Source organism: Gossypium hirsutum, chromosome D08, assembly GCF_007990345.1.
Source record: "Gossypium hirsutum isolate 1008001.06 chromosome D08, Gossypium_hirsutum_v2.1, whole genome shotgun sequence".
NCBI lineage: Eukaryota > Viridiplantae > Streptophyta > Magnoliopsida > Malvales > Malvaceae > Gossypium > Gossypium hirsutum.
In genome coordinates this window covers 38,039,716-38,056,780 of record NC_053444.1, presented here as the reverse complement: position 1 = coordinate 38,056,780, position 17,065 = coordinate 38,039,716, and the positions used below count along the sequence as shown (strand labels likewise).

General features: G+C 33.3%; 1 protein-coding gene across 4 annotated transcripts; it reads left to right on the top strand.

The window, feature by feature from the left end:
- The first annotated feature begins 6,919 nt into the window (after window positions 1-6,919).
- LOC107909462 (uncharacterized) lies at window positions 6,920-16,336 on the top strand. 4 transcript variants are annotated; one of them, XM_016836984.2, is made up of 17 exons: window positions 6,920-7,309; window positions 7,579-7,663; window positions 7,824-7,926; window positions 8,019-8,103; window positions 8,976-9,062; window positions 9,171-9,200; window positions 9,905-9,999; window positions 10,323-10,407; window positions 10,562-11,019; window positions 11,357-11,438; window positions 12,116-12,289; window positions 12,367-12,420; window positions 13,042-13,134; window positions 13,210-13,275; window positions 13,914-13,960; window positions 14,588-15,301; window positions 15,650-16,336. In XM_016836984.2, exons 1-17 carry the CDS (start codon window positions 7,193-7,195, stop codon window positions 16,035-16,037), a joined length of 2,763 nt encoding a protein of 920 aa, XP_016692473.2. In that variant the 5' UTR covers window positions 6,920-7,192; the 3' UTR covers window positions 16,038-16,336. The 4 variants fall into 4 exon arrangements, with proteins under 4 accessions (XP_016692473.2, XP_016692490.2, XP_040955042.1 ...); XM_016837001.2 differs by lacking the exon at window positions 9,171-9,200 and having other exon boundaries at window positions 6,935-7,309; XM_041099108.1 differs by lacking the exon at window positions 14,588-15,301 and having other exon boundaries at window positions 6,935-7,309.
- The last annotated feature ends 729 nt before the right edge of the window (window positions 16,337-17,065 follow it).

Genomic DNA, 17,065 nt, shown 5'->3' with positions numbered 1-17,065 from the left:
CAATACAAATTTAGAACACACGAAGCAAAAAATTATCTACTAAATGATATCGTTGCAACAAAGCTAGATCCCTGATTGCCCTCCCTTATATTAACTATAGTAATTAAGGTATCAAAACTTGTTTATTTTGTAAAGCAACAAATTTTGTGGTATGATTGAGAAAAATATTTTGTTAAGCAACAAGGTTTGGGTTTGTTTTAGTACTTTATTTAATAATAATGTTAATTGAAAAATCATACATACGACTCCATTTTATGATTTCACATTATTGAACACTTTGAAAACAAATTTATATATAATTTTCCTTAGAAATAGTAAAAAAGGGTTCAATAAATATGAATTTGGAGACCAAATTTTAATTAGATTTTCTTCGCATGGTAGGTTCAAATGTGAAAAGATTTTCTAAGCAACATTATTTTTTTTATAAGAATGAGGATTTGCTTTAATAATCTTCTTTCTCTTGTTTTAAAACTTTTATAACATTTTAAATTTAAATTTCTTTATTAAAATATTAAATTTCTTGATTTTTAATAAAATATTAAAGTCCTTATTTTAATTATTGATTAGTCCTTATTTTAATAAAATATTAAAGTCCTTATTTTAATTATTGATGTAATTTTTAAAATCAAATGTATAAATAATTGAATCAACAATTATAACTTAAATATGGAAGCTCCACTTTCAAATAAATTTATCAAACAAGACACTAATTGCAACATGTATTGAAAAATGAAAAGTTGTTTGAGTAAAGATATCATTGTACTTTGTTAAGATTTTAAGATCGAGCAAAATCTGATTCCATTCGAAAAAGATAAAAAAAAATTAGATTTTCATCAAATCAAGTTATTCAAAAATTTCAAGTTAACTCAAATAAACTGTTTGAGCTTTGATTTCAAGTCAAATTAAAATTTTACAATTCAAATAATTCGAATATATAATTTAATAAAATGCTCTTTTGGTCCCTGTCAGTACTGAAAATGTATAAATTGGTCACTCTCTCAGCAAAAATGTAACACCCTTAACCCTTATTAATAACTTTTTAAAACTAGTCATAACCCACAACCAAATAACTAAGATCAAAATAACATATACAATATTGAACTTTTCAAAGAACCAAAAATTATACCTTTTATTTATTTACTAACTTGTGCACATACACATATAAATGTGTGCCACTAACCATTTCTCAAATCCATAATCCAAGTTAATTTATACATATACGGTCATTATAAAACTCTCAAACCATAGTAAATATGTGTTTTCATGGTATTCACCAAAACATATACTTATATATATGTGTCATTAGTAATTCATGCTTTAGCCGATTTTACCATTTTATCTATTAAGACAGAGTACATGCTTATGAAATATAAACACCAATCCAAATCACATAGCCCCATACATCTTCTAAACAAGTATGTTCAAACATTCCTCTTTAATAAATACTATATTCCCAAATACCGAATGATCTCATATCAATACCTTAATTAACTTAAGCATAAGTTAACCAAACATATACAACTTGAATAGCAATTTATTGAACTATACATACTAAGTTTGGCAGCATAATATATATATAAACATACAAGTTATCGATTAACATATGAATTTCGGCCTAAAACGTATTTCTTCATAAATTGTATTTCACCTAAAACCATGCATTATATCACTCAAAAGGAATCAAGTACAAAACCAAATATACATACTTACCAACCAGCATTCTTCCTCTAACAAAAAATAGTTACATTTCCATATAGACACAGATTTGCCAACTTCACATGATACTGAATTTTAACAAGAGAAACGACCATTCTTTAAACCAATCATCCATCATTTTGATTATATTATAACAAAAGACCACTTATCACACACACCCACACAAAATTCCAAACACATGCTTTTAGTTGTTTCACGCTCGTAGGAGAATACCCTAAACACTTTGTTCGAATCTTGTCATCCGTAGAAAAATCAAAATCAACAATTAACACAAATAATCAGAAGACTGCAAGTTTGAACATTATTTTGAGCATTACTGCCATTGATAAGCAATCCAGGCAGCAATTAACATAATCAATCACGCGACCGGAAAGTAAGAAAAAACAGAATAAGACGAACTCAACAACCATTCAGAAAATTTGCTCAGAGCTAAGATCTTTTAAGCTCTAATGCTTAGTTACCAATAACAAATTAAATTCTTAAATTCCCTTGCACTTAAAATAGGAGAATAAAGATTTAACAAGCAGATAGAACCATCATGACCTACCAGGTTAAAGATAAAATAGAAATTGGAGAACAATCTAAAAAATTGACATTCCCATCAGGAAATTAGATCAAAACAAGAATTAAGCAAAAAAAATAAACAAAACCCATTAAAACTAACAAAATCAAGCATACCCAGATCAATAAACATGAAATCAAACACGAAAAAATGGAGATCCAAACGAGTTATAACCCAAAAAACTGATAAAAAAAGAAAGTTACCTTCAAAGAGAATACTCCTACTGGTTTTGGAGATCAAAAAAGGACTCGAAAATTACAACAGAACAAACAAAAATCCAAGATTAGCAGAGAAGAGAGAACAAAAATCCGACTATTGTTTTCAAAGGATTGTCGGTCCTATGCTGATGAATAAAGACATACATGTATAATTTTCCTTACAATATCCATAATAACAATATCAACAAAAAACAGTATGCATTTCTTAAGCCTAACCAACAACACAAAACACATTTCAATCGCACATGCAATACAAACAAAAAAAAACTATGGAAAACTAACCGATGACGCAAATCGATTAGGAGAAAGGGGCACAATGAAGAAGAACCTGTAGAAGAAAAGGGGAAACCGATTAGATAAAAACAATAGAAAAGGTTGACCTCAAATTCTATCGGGTTAGGAAAACTAACCGAAGACGCAAATCGACAGAGAGCAAATCGGCCGAAAAAGAAAAGAAAAGAAACGGGGGGAGCAAACTTGAAGGAACAGAAGAAGGGGATCGGGGAAGGGTAAAACAGGGAGGGTTTGCTGAAGCCATTCCTAATCTGGGCAAAAGGAGGGGAATAGAAATCGGTGGTTTTCACCGATTAGGAAAGTAACCGATTACACCCGTATTACCAATACATTGAACCAAACACAGGGATAGAGAGGGATTAGGTGGGGCCCACTGATTAGGGGTGTATTGGCATAGCCAATACACCAAACCAAACATGTTCTAATTATTTAAGTTTTAATTTTTCACAAAGAATTGCTTAACAATCTCTGTGTAGACGATACTCGATACCTACCACTTTATTACTTGTCAACACTATGTACACTTGCACATCTTTGTCATTCTATGAGCAACCAAAGAAGAAGATGAAGAAGAGAAGAAAATAAAATAGAATTGAGAAGAATTCACCCCAGGAACCATCCATTGATAATCATTTTGTCTCCCACTAAGAAGCCAATTGGTTCTAATCCAACAGAACCAGAATTGGAACTCAACTATGTCCAAATCAGCATCTAAATTTTCTTGATTTTTCAATAGAAACCGCCAACTTACGGTTTCTCTCAATTTAACCTTCAATTATTTTTAAATTTCGTACTTAAGGAAAATCGGGTGTGACGCTATTAGTACTTTTATTAGTCTTAAGATGGTTCATAATTGTGGTTATATAAAAAAAATTAATGGGAAGTGGGTCAAATATCAAGTCGAAAGACTTGATATGAATTAACAAAGAGAACCCAAACAAAAAGGTGGCAAGCTACAAGCTTCAAAAGAGCACAAGGATGTCACAGTTGCCTCTACATTAGCTCCTCTACTCTCTCCTCGCACATTGGCACTTCTCACTACTATTAATGGAGTATACAATCGTTTTCACTCTCTTACCTAGTGTTTTGATTACTTTTTTAAACAAGTAGGCTCTAAATTTAAGAGGTTGGAGAAGCAAATGACGTTTCTTTGCCACGTTACCTTCCTTTTCCACTACCTCGTTTGGATGATTGATGCTATTGTTCTTGATTGAATTGGTCATGGGTTGATTTTTTAGCTAAAATTCTTGGATGTTTTTAGTGTATTTTGTTGATGCTTGGTTGATAAATATTTTGGGATGTTTTAGATTTGTTTTGAATGCCCCTTGGATATTCTTTAGGCCTTCTTTAAACTTATTATGGTTGTTTTGTTGATATTGTTGAAAAAATTAATTTAGAAAACAATGTTTGTTGCACAACGAAAGTTTAATTTTTTTCTAAAACCAATCCATGTGGTATTTATAGTAATAAACCCTAGACCAAATTAGTACTTATGCTTTGAGCGAGATGATCTAGGTCATTTCCTAGCTTATTACAAACGATCTTCTTCGTCACCCTCGAACTCTGACTTGCTTAGAGTGTGGGTTTTAATTTCATGAACCGGTTGCACAAAATGAAAACTTTAATTAATTTTCAGTGGGAAAATTAATTCTCTAAGGGAAACCAAAATTTGAACTCTCAAGAAAATAGAATTTATTCTCTAAATAAATACCATTATTTGTATTTTTCTTATCTCGTAGTTCCTTTTTATAGAAAAAAGTTAAAAAAGCTTTACATGAACAAAGGGTAATTAAATAATGATATTTTACTAGAAAAATATAATATTCCTTTATAGGGAATAAGAGGGACGACGACACACCCTAATAAGGACTAAGATTTGCCACACCTCACACCATGGGATGGGCTTTCGAGCCAATCCCGTGTACTTGATATAATTATATGTGTTATCTGAACTTTTAATCAACTCATATAGTTTAACCAACCCAATAACCATTTTTCCTATTTCGCAAAATATTAATTAATTAACCATTTTCTCAACCAAATTTTAACTTCGTTAAAGTCATGATAACATTACCATATTAGGATCTATGAGAAAATATGTGTAATTGTATTGTTCAATAAAACTGCAATAACTAATTAATTTAATTTCTAATTCGAATTTCAATTATTTAATTTCAATCATCTAAATAATAATACAAAGAAATTAATTTAATTTCTAAGTATTTTTTTGTACTTAGTGAGAAAATGCATTCGTTATTAATAGTGATTTTCGTAGTATCGATTCTACATGCAATTCCTTTTGGGTTATGACAAGCTAGCAGAGAGGTCGATTGGACATATATAATTAGGACACAAATAATTTGTAATTAAGTTCTAACTTTTTGTCTATTAATTACAGCATTACTTAATCATAGAGTTATTCCAATAAAGTACCATGATTGAACTCTCCCTTATTATATATCATTACGAAAGCAACTTTTGTTTGTTCAATGGCCTTAAGTGTATCACCCTAATAAGATATATTTATCTCTTTGGGTTAAATCCATTCTAGAGGTGCTCATGGGCCGGGCGGCCCGGCCCGGCCCGACGGCCCGCCCGAAATATGGGCTTGGGCAAAAAAACGAGGCCCGTTTAGAAAATGGGCCGGGCCTCGGGGCACCACTTTTTTGGCCCGGGCCTGGCCCGGCCCGGCCCGATATAATAAATATATTTATTTTTTAAATTTTTTTAATTTTAAAATATTTTTAAAATACTTTTTTTTTTATTATTTTTAATTTTAAAATATTTTTAAAATACTTTTTAAATTTTTTTTAATTTTAAAATATTTTTAAAATACTTTTAAAATACTTTTTTAATTTTTAAAATAAATTTTTGGTATTTATTAAAAAATGGGCCGGGCCAGGCCGGCCCGGGCTTATGATTTTTTTCCCGGGCCAGGCCTGGGCAAAATTTTAAGCCTATATTTTGGACCGGGCTGGGCTTGGGCCAAAATTTTTTATGGGCTCGGCCCGAACCCGGCTCGGCCCGGCCCATGAGCACCTCTAATCCATTCACCCAATATGATTTTTTATCTCATGATAATCATTATATATTCCTTTATGAAAAAGTTGATTATTAATAAATAGTAATTTAATCAATTATCTTTAAGACAAATGAACAACGATCACGTTACTTTTCATTTATCATGCAATGTCGATGAGAGAATACCTTTTACCTTTTATTGGGCTATAATTCTACTATTACAAATAAAAACTATCAACTAATACTATCTTTTTTTGTCTCTAAATGCTACTTGAATGAATTTTTTTTTGTTAATGCATCTATTTATAGTATTAAGTCTTAGTTTTAATTTATATATAGCTATTACCTAATTAAATAATAAGTATAATTTAATATATACTCAAATTCTAAAGTTTTAACTCCACAAGCGAGATTAAGATTTTGCTATGTGTTCTTAAGTTGTATTTAAAGAGGATAATTATCCTATACACTGCCTATACAAAATCCCAACTTGCTTGTGGAATAAAAACTTTCCACCACATATGTATCAAATAATTACCTATATATATAATATCTATATATCATCTATCTAAATGATTTTATTGTTTTTAATTTATCTAATTATATTCCATGATTAATATTATCACATAATAATTAGTAGTATATAAATAAATTGTTATTCTAATTTCAATTTAGTAATATAATCAACAATAAAAGATATTATAGTCATTTCAATTTTTTTTAACTCCTACTTTTATATTAGATTATAGATAACATATTATTTATATTAAATGCTATATATTATATATTTCATCTTTTTGAAAGTATATAATATTTATTTTTAATTATAAAAAATAAACATGTTTATTCAATTGGCTCCTGGAAAGCTAATTTAGCTCACGATTATAATAGAGAGTGGAGCGGACCCGACCCGACCCGTATCCTTATCAAATCCGAAATTGGGTCCAAGAATCTATAGCCAGGCCAGTGGGTGTTAGCGAAAAGTCCATTCAACTTGCTTTTAAGTTAAAGAAGAGCAGCGAACCTGACCAATTCAACCCGGCCCAATTACAGACTCCGGATCTTACACCTTTCCTTTATTACCGAACTAAAAAAATTCCCAACTTATATAACATCTTCCAACGACAATACGACTCGAACTAGGGTTTTCGCTTTATCACTGATGCTCTGCAACTTGTTTATAAAACCGCATAACGGTCAAGCTCTGCTCTAATTTCCCTCCAAATCTTCCATTCCCGTTTTCCACATTCAATAAAACAAGCAACTTTTTTCGTCTTTTAACTATCTAATTTCTCCTCTTTTCCCAACGAAAAGAAGTAAACAAAAAGTTTGTTCCCCTTTTCCACAATAGTGCCCTTTGTTCTCTTAACAGACCATACCAATGGCTTCTCGTTTCCAGGCGGTAACACTGGTGGACTCACCATCGTATCCTAACTCCATCGCCTGGTCCGACGAGAACCTAATTGCCGTGGCATCCGGTCACTTGGTCACCATTCTGGTAAGTTTTTGCTCGCTACAATGACTTTTGCTTTCAAAACCTTGTCTTTTCTAAAAGCCTAGTGGGTGGCTGGCTGCCATCCTTTTCTTTTATGCTGTGTTTGGTTGACGAGAATATATATTTAAAGAAGGAAACGAAACAAAAAGTAAAAAAAAAAAATGTCGTGTATACTGATGTGCGCTGCAGGACACTGTTCTGTTGCTAAGCATTGAAACTGATCGTCGGCGCTTTTTTTTTCTCAAAAAAAATTCAATTAATTCTCTTATCAGAATCCGGCATTGCCCTTTGGACCTCGAGGTCTGATCAGTATAAACAGGAGTGAACCTTATCCCATTGGAGCGGTAAAAAGAGAAGGTACGTCTCTATTGCATGTTTCTAGAGTTCTGACCACAATGTGCTTCAGTTGCCTCAAATTTATTAGTTTGATAAACCTCAACGGGTTGAAGAAGTTTAATCATTGTTTTCTGCAAAATCGGGTTGCATTTGACCATTTAGGTATAATTTGTCTCCTCAGATCTAGCATCTGGCTGTTTGTTACCCACCACTTTAAATCGGGATCCTTGTCCTTCTGTTCGATCAGTTTCATGGTCTAATCTTGGAATGGCTCCCAACTCTGGGTAAGAGTCTGAAAGATGTAATTACATTATTCCCTCATTTTCTGCGCTTCATATCTGTACTTATGCAAATTTGCTTCAATAAAATGCAACAGGTGCTTTCTGGCTGTTTGCACCACAGAAGGGCATGTAAAGCTCTATCGTCCTCCCTTTCGTGATTTTTGTGCCGAATGGATAGAGGTATGTACTTAGGGGGCGGGATAAACTTTTTGGTCTCATTACAGCAAGTTGTAGTTACAATGAAATATTTGAGGTCACTGAAGTGAAGTAGGCACTCAGCAGCACTGTCAAGGCATGCACCTAGGCTCCCCTATGCCTTGCGCCTTAGCATTATACAACAAAAAGCACCTCAGACCCATTTGGGTGAGCCTCGTTTGAGGCACACACTTGGTGCCTTAAGTGCGCTTTTTGAAAGGCAATAGGCATAAAAGAGTTCCGCCTGATTGAAGTTCTCTTTAATATATATTTTTTTCACTTTTTTCATTGGATATACCTTCATTAGTAAGAAAGGGATAATATCAAACTTTATACTTCTCAATGTTTGAGCATTCGACAACAACCTTGACTATAAGGAAATCATGCATATTAAATCAATAAAAAAATTGCAGGATTTGTAGGTAACTAAACCACACTATAGATTTACTGTACATCTTAAGCTTTATATATATTCACACATGCACATTTGCATATATATATATATATATACACACACACACAAAAGCATAAATATACATATTGCACTTTACTTCACTCAGGCAAGCGCCTTTTCAATGCTTTGTGCCTGAGGCGATATAAGGGCTACACTGCCTTACGCCCTTGAAAACATGGGTACTCAAATGCTTGAGTAGTTCATTTGAAAATTGGTGAGTACCATAACAAAATTAGAATGATTGATGAAATATAGTTTTGTATAACCAAATTATATATTATATGGTGGAGATTAACTCTGTATAATTGATGAAAAAGGAGGAACATGTTAGACCGTAACTTTTTGTCTTGTTGCTTAAATGCAATTATTGTTAATGACCTGCTCTTGTTCAAATCTTCTGTAGGTTTTGGATTTAACTGATAGGCTTTATGATTATCTTGCAAGTATTAGTTTCGAGGATCCAGATATTCCTCCCTCAGAAATTTCTAATGTAAGTCCTTTCATCTATTAATGAACCAAGTTTGCATTAGCTTTCTATGTCGTTAGGTTTACACATTTGTTGAGGTTGAGCCACTCAAATGTTTGCCTCCAATGGTAGTTCGCCCAGCCACTTGTCAAGACCTTCAAGGTAGGGAATTCCTTCATGCAAGCTAAGTAATCTAAGGCCATAATAAAAAGTTTATTTGCTTCCTTAACTCTCTCTAGTCCAAATCTCTCTTTTGAGAACAGATTCTCTTTGAATTTATATGATCTGTAGCATAGGCTAAGGAAACCTTAAGTACTATCATGTAGTCTCGTAACACTTTTCTTTTCAGTCTAGGCCATCCATACGCATCAATGGAAAAACCTTTTTTCCTCTAGCAATTCTCTAAGTTCCTAGGAGAAAGAAAGAGCGAGAGGCACACCACTAAATAACCCAAGGGTTGCAGCTAGAGTATATATTTCATGAGAGAGCATTTTTTCTAGAATTTCTGTAAATGCTTATGCATGGTTATACAAACAGGCCTTAGCCAAAACCCTAATCTAGAATTACTATAAATTTTATTTTATCCCATTGAACTTAATTAAATTATTAAACATTTTCGGTTGATCTCTATCCATTGAAGCTTTTGTGCAATCAGGGACTTTATGTTTCATGGACTTCATTCAATTATCATGTATTAACTATTTATTTTTTGAGCTAATGGTGAAGGAAAACCTTATCACTCATTGTATAACTCACCTCTATGCATCATTAATGGTATATCCATGTCTAATCAGATTGGCACTAGGGCATAATTCAATAGTTTATTCTTCAGTTTACCTTGACAAACTTTTCTCTTCTCTTACTAGGAGCCAGTGACAAATCATGGTTATGTTGATGATCCTACAGATTCTGTTTCTGTGGAGGAACAGAAGCGCAGAAAGGTGAATAACTTTGGTGTTAGGTAAGCATGCACCCCTCCCGCATAAGCCTATAAATGAAAAAAAAAGGAGTTGATTTCCATGAAGAGCAAGGGTGCTACCAAACTTAAAGCATGAAATTAATAGCACACTATGGCCCAAAGGCTTTTAACTGGGAGAAGTAAGACTGTGTATTGTTCAGGCTGCAAAGAATATCAATAAAAACCTGAATCTGAATTTAATAGATATTCATGAGTTCTTTTACTTGTCCTGAGCTTGGATTTCCCAGTCTCTTGGTATTGCATGTGGCATCCTTAAATTAAATAATTTGCAGTGATTAGCTTTTCTTCTTTAATGACTGCTGCAGGAACGCTGGCTTGGAAACTTCTTGTGACCAAATATCACGTGGGCCCAGCCCTTCCCCTGAATTGGAGGGACAGGGTCCTCCCAAGGTCTGATTTTTGTCCAAAAATAGTTTCTTCTGCTCTCCGTCTCTTTGTTGTCTAATTAGCATTCTTTTTATCAAGTTAATCCCAATATCATGCTTCTGATTTGGTTTCAAATGCCAGTGAGAGCTTAGCTGTGCTCTTTGTGACTTTACTTCAGGGGAGGTGCACGAAATCTGGCGGACGAAAAAGTTCACATCAGATAGTTCCTGCTACCAGAGGTAGAGGAAGATCTGCCAAAAAACCACCTGAAGTTTGTAGCCTACCTTTGATAACAGCAGATCAATATGCTTCACGCAGTGCAATGCTATCATCACTTGTTGTTGCCTGGTCTCCCCTGCTGAAATTATCATCTAGAATTTGTGGGGCTCCTGAAATTAATTCATCCATCTGCTTCTCTCTGCTAGCGGTTGGTTCAAAATCTGGTAAAATTTCATTCTGGAGAATCAATGTACCTGAGTACTACTCTATTGAGCAAAGTTTGGCCCCTACTAGAGTGGAGCTCATTGGGATCCTTAAGGCACACAGTTCCTGGGTCACAGCAATAAGTTGTGCCTTGCTTGCTTCTGATTCTTCTAGTCCTCAAGTTTTATTAGCTACTGGAAGTTCTGACGGGAGGTGAGTTAGGTATGCTGTCGCATTGTTTCAACTTTATATAACATTAGCATTAAAGTTTCTTCTATTGATGGGTATCACCGTGTCAGAACATGCTTTTTGGAGATGAGATACAAGCAAAATTAATGGGTTTTTCTCGTGAAGCTTTATAAATTTTTTACTAAAATAAAATTTCTCTTATGTTCCAATTGTAACTGGAATTGTGGAGCTAAAAAAGTACTTTCTGACAATCAATGGTGCTGATTTCTCTTTGGATTTAGCTTTGTAAATTTTCTTATTTACTCTTAACAAGAATATGAAAGGTTTGTCCACTTATGCATTTGCTTGTTCGTTTGTACAGTGTAAGGATATGGATAGGGCATGGGGAGGAATTTTTAAAGTCAACAGAAGTCAATAATGCTCCATTTTATCCATTGAAGGAGGTAATAACGCTTCATTTTTGTTCTCTGTTGAAGGCAGTAACTTGGAGAATTTTGTTGTATTTTCTTATTGGTCTAATTATGCACCTAGTCTTTGTACATTTTGGACATTTGAAATTTAGTACCACTACTTTTAATCCTTGGAATTTAGTCCCTCTACTACTTTGATTTAATAATTGAAATCCAATGTAAAAGGAATTCTGCTAAATTGGATTATTTGGCATTTTTTAAAATAACAAATATGGTAACATGGCCAATTTAAAGCCATTTAAGTAAAAAAAAAAAAAAAAAGGTATCAACTTTCGTCTTGCTTTTCTGAAATGGTGTTGAAGAACCTTACAACTCTAGATTCATAATCGAAAACCGTATAATGCTAGAATCAACCTTTCTATTTCCTTATTTGGCCTTTCACATGTGTAATTGGCTATGCGACTAAATTTATTTTATTTTATTTTAAAAATGCCACAGAATCCAATTTATCCTAATTTCTTGGATAGTGTTATCAGTTGGACTTCAATTATTAAATCAAAAGAGTAAAGGGATCAAATTCCTGAGGTTAAAAGTAGAGGGACTAGATCCCAAATGTGCAAAGAGTATAGGGATGGGGAGCATAATTAAACCTTTCTTATTTGTTTATATTAGTCAATAGAATAGACTCTGACTTGTAAATTTCTGAATAGATTATAAATATTTATGCTGTCCCAGTCTCGGTGCTTGCACTTATGCCCACTCAGTCACTTCATAAAATGCTTTTAGCGGTGGGCAGAACATCTGGAGCTATTGAAGTATGGATAGGAGATACATCTGTGAAAACATTTAATAAAGCTGGACCATATGATGCTCATGACCAAGTTGTAAGTTTCTGCATTTTTATTCATCATCTATTTTGCTGACTCTCGCCATTGATTTATTTGTGATGAAATGTCTTCAGGTTACTGGTTTAGCTTGGGCTTTTGATGGATGTTTTTTGTACAGCTGCAGCCAGGTATAAACTTCTACGATGTCTAGATGTGATTGTCTAAAGATAAATGTCTCTAGCAGATACTGCATATTTGCAAATTGCTTATGGTTAGCATTGCTACTTTAACTAAGTGGGTTGAAATTTTTAAGGATATCTTTTAGGCACCAGTAACATGGCAATTCTTTTCTGTTTCCATTCTTGATTTCCTATATGTATTGTCTTTTCAAATGGAAGAATCATAGGGTGCAACAAGGAGGTTTTTGTCAGCCATGAATATGTTCATTCCTTGCCAAAATCTCTTCGACCGCTCTTTAGAGCAATAAATTACATGCTATTCCTGTATGTCATCCACTACCACAAACAGTTACATTTGTTTCATTAATTAATTACTTAATCTCTTTGGACACTTTACCAATATTACTCCTTGTTCATTAATTCCAACTTCAGTGTCTTTAGTTGGCAAATGATGAAATTTGCATACTGTAAGTTATAATTTATTGTATGCATAAATCTTATACCCTTGAGGTCCAGGTATATAAGATAAAATGTATTGCTATGAGTTTATTTTTTAACTGGGCAAGTTGTTTCTCAGATTTTTCTACATTCATTTATTAATTTACCTATTTTACTTATGAATGATATTAGGATAATTTTGTTCGTAGCTGGAGTTTACGTGGCAGTTCCCTGAGTGAAATGCCCATTCCTTCAAGTTCTCCTGGGCTGAGGAGCGTCAGTGATGTATGATGCCACCTTTGTTGGTCTCATATACCCTTTTTCTTTTCATTTTATGGAATGTGACAAACATTTTTGCAGATGCCAGATGTGTTTATTTCATGCCTTGGTCTGGTGGTATCACCAAGTAATCTTGCAGTAGCCATGGTATGGTGTTATTATTAAATCTCTCATTTGTGTTGTTTTTATATTTCTTTCAAATTAGCTCATATCCATGTCCACAAAGTACTTTGGTGAAAGATTTTTATTATATGTTTTATCCTACTTATTCGGTTTTCTTTTGGAACATTGTGGGACTCATATACTCTTCCTCATAAAAGAAGGATCCCTCTTACTGCTTGTGGCCTTAATGTGTATCATTGGAAGATGCTCACTTCTAACATGAAGTATAAATCATCATTATTATCATTATTACTTGCTTGTATCTACAATGAAAAAGAAATAAGAACAGTTCTCTTAATCATGCCCTTCTTACAGGCCAGTACTAGAATCGTGCATTTATATTAAAGAAAGTATTAAAAGGAAACATTGAATGCTGACTTTATAGAGTATCACGCGTGCTTGTTAGACACACTGTTGATGCCTGAAATGTGGGGCTTGAATCAATTACAGATATAAACAATGATTCTGTTAATGTCTTTCTACAAGAACACCTTTTTTTATATGTAACGTTGCTTAAAGTAACTGCTGGTGTATTAAGAGATGATGTTGTTTATTCAATAGTTCATTTGTAAAATATGTACATATTAAAGAACTAGAGACTTAATTGTGTTTAATTTTTGTAGGTTCGCAGTTTTGATGTTAATCAGTTGGACCACATGTATGAGGCGAGGTATTGAACTGTTGCTAAAATCTTTTTTTATTTAAGTTACACTCTAATATTGTATTTGTATTGTGAGAATTAGGGAATAGTTAAATATCGATATCATACCAGGCTATGGAGAGATTGCACTCTTTAGGAGGAAATATAACACTCAGGTTAAGAATCAAATTCGTTATTAAATACTCATCAAAGGAACATTGAGTGAAGGCCAGAAGAATTTTGTAGTCCTTAATGAATTAGAGTGTGTACTCTACCTAAATCACAGTCCTGGTTTAGATGGTCAACTTTGCCTGGTTGTCTGTCAGCTGGACAAGGATGCCATGGCAATTTGAAAATTCATGATCTTAATCTTCCTAGTTCTTGAGTTGATCCTTTTAAATATGTGAAGTCATTATTCTCTCACTTTTTTAGACAAATAATTTAAATACAAGTTCTACTAACCCTTTAGCCACAGGGACAATCATTAAATTTGCATGACGAAACATCATTCCCAGGACTAAGGGAAAATGGGACACCTCGTAGTAAAAACAGATATAGAGCAATAAGAAATGGGATAAAGAAGGAAAACAAATGCCTATTTTCGTTTCATTTACCTTACACTTTTATCATGGATTGATTTTCTTTTCACTTGCCAAGGCTTCAGAAGGCTGCCGTTGAATTTTTCTGGATTGGTGGGCACCAAAAGGATATTCTGTCGAACACTTCCCTGGAATTTGACATTGAAGCCCTCCCTGGTTTTACAGAAAAAGAACTTGTTTATTGGGAATCCAATATTTTGTGGTCCTTAAAGCAATATGAACATTGGGATAAGCCTTTGGTTATTTGGGATATTGTAGCAGCATTATTGGCCTTCAAGTGGTCTGCACCTGATTATGTTGACCATGTTCTGGTTAAGTGGCTTTCATCCTCATTTGTGGATGTTCATGTGGAACGTTCTATTGGAAAGGTTCTGCCACATGTCTGTAAAAGTTTTTGTAAAGCTGCTTCACGCCAGTTGCACCTCCTAAACATCATTTGCAGACAAGTAATACTACCGGAGTTGAATGCAGATGAAATAAATAGCAACTTGTTGAACTTTACAGTAGATAATCCCAATTTTGCTCAAGATAAGCAACATAAGTTATGGATGGACTTACTTTCAAGAAGTGAAAAAGAACTGCGAGAGAGACTTGTGGGTATTAGTTTTTCTGCTTGTAGAAGTTTCGCATCCAACTCAGCCACCACTTCCTCTGAGCCTGGATATTGGTATCCTTTTGGTATGGCACAAATGGAGCAGTGGGTTGCAAATAATAATCATCAAGTACACGACCAACTAAAAGTTGTGGCAACAGAGATTAAAACCTGCAAAAGGTCCTTACTTTCATAACTGATATTCGAGTAGTTTTCATATTTCTGTGTTGATAGGTAGCATCTTGGTAGGAAAACTTTGCATAAAATTCACTTCCCTAAAATATTTTGAAAGAAGAATGCAGTTTTAGTCTCTTGCATTAATGCAATCACTTCTGTTTTACAAAGCATTTGCTTCCATTCAAACTAAAAAACAATGTTCAGTTAATTGAAACAACTTTTATTCCTGGTGCTACTGATGATTTATTGAAAGGACGGGCTTGTTATGAAAAATCATTGCAGGAGTTAAATCTATTCTCAATTACGCTTAAACTCTTACTAATTTTTAGTGTCTGTCTTGTCAAAAAACAGGTCTCGCTGCATCGAACTTGCAGAAGAAGATAAAGAGCAATGTAGCTATTGCTCAGCACCGGTTCCTTTTGAATCCCCAGAATTTGGGGTGTGCAGGGGAATGGAGAGCAATGGTAGCAGTGGGCAGCAGCATAAGTTAGCTAGGTGTGCTGTTACAATGCTGGTTTGCCCAATCACACCTTTATGGCTGTGCAAGTGTTGTCAAAGATGGATTTCCAAACTTGCACCGGAGTCACTATTTAAGATGCCCCAGCAATATTGTCTAGATTATAAATTTTCACCTGAGCCGTCTTCTATAAAAGTAGCCTCCAAACCACAATGTCCCTTTTGCGGAATATTGCTACAGAGATCACAACCCGAATTTCTTCTTTCTCCACTACCTGTGTAATCTTGAGTCTTCACCTGTATATTCGCTTAGACCTCATTTCACTTGAATTTATGCAAAACATAACTCTCAGAGCCTCAGTAATAATCTAAATAATTGATATCTGCTGTTGCTTGCTTGTTTTAACCTGTATATTGGGTTTGGACCGACTAAGGGGTAACCCAAATCCAGTTTGACATTCAACATTCACTACCTGGAAATGTTCGCTTTTGAGATGGGAGTGCTTGAATTGACTTAAATTTTAGTTGTATCTAATTCTCTCAAAATTATCAATACAACATTGCTGATGCTACTTTATATTATCTTCTGAGATTGTTTTTTTTTTTGTTTTTTTGATTTTCTAATTTTATAAAAAGATTAATTTTTTAATTTATATTTTATATAAATAAAAAAATAACGTTTTTTTCAATTTGTTGAGATTGCTTTCATATGCTACATGTACTTTTTAAAATTTAAAAATTCAAAAAAGTATAAATATTATTTTTAAAAGTTAAGAATTATTAAAAAATAATTTTTAAAATTTAAAAATTAATTAAATATTGATGTATCATTTACATACCAATTTACATGTATATAATGTTAATAAAGTTAATGAACATTAATTTTTTATTAATTTTAGGATAATTTTAAAAAAATAAATTTAAAAATTGTCGGGATAAATGAAAAGTTAAAATAATTTCTTTTACCAAATAAATCGGTTATGTTTTTTTCTTCTTTTTGTTTCTTCATGGCTGAGTTGAGAAACGAGTCGCAGTCGTACGTTTAAGACAAGATAGTTCAGATTATGTACAAAGTTTGACATTTAACTTTTTGTAATTTTCCAGATAAATTTCAGAACCCCATAAAATAAAACGACAAATATTAATTAAAAACCGTGCCACATCTCTATGTCTTCCTTCCAGCCTAAATGTAGTCCTTCCTAATACAGTTATACCAGGGCATTGGTTTTGCAGGCAGCCATTATTGATCAATTCTGAGACATGTCTACTTTGTACAGTTTATATGTTTCATGTAACGGTGGCCGTCATTAT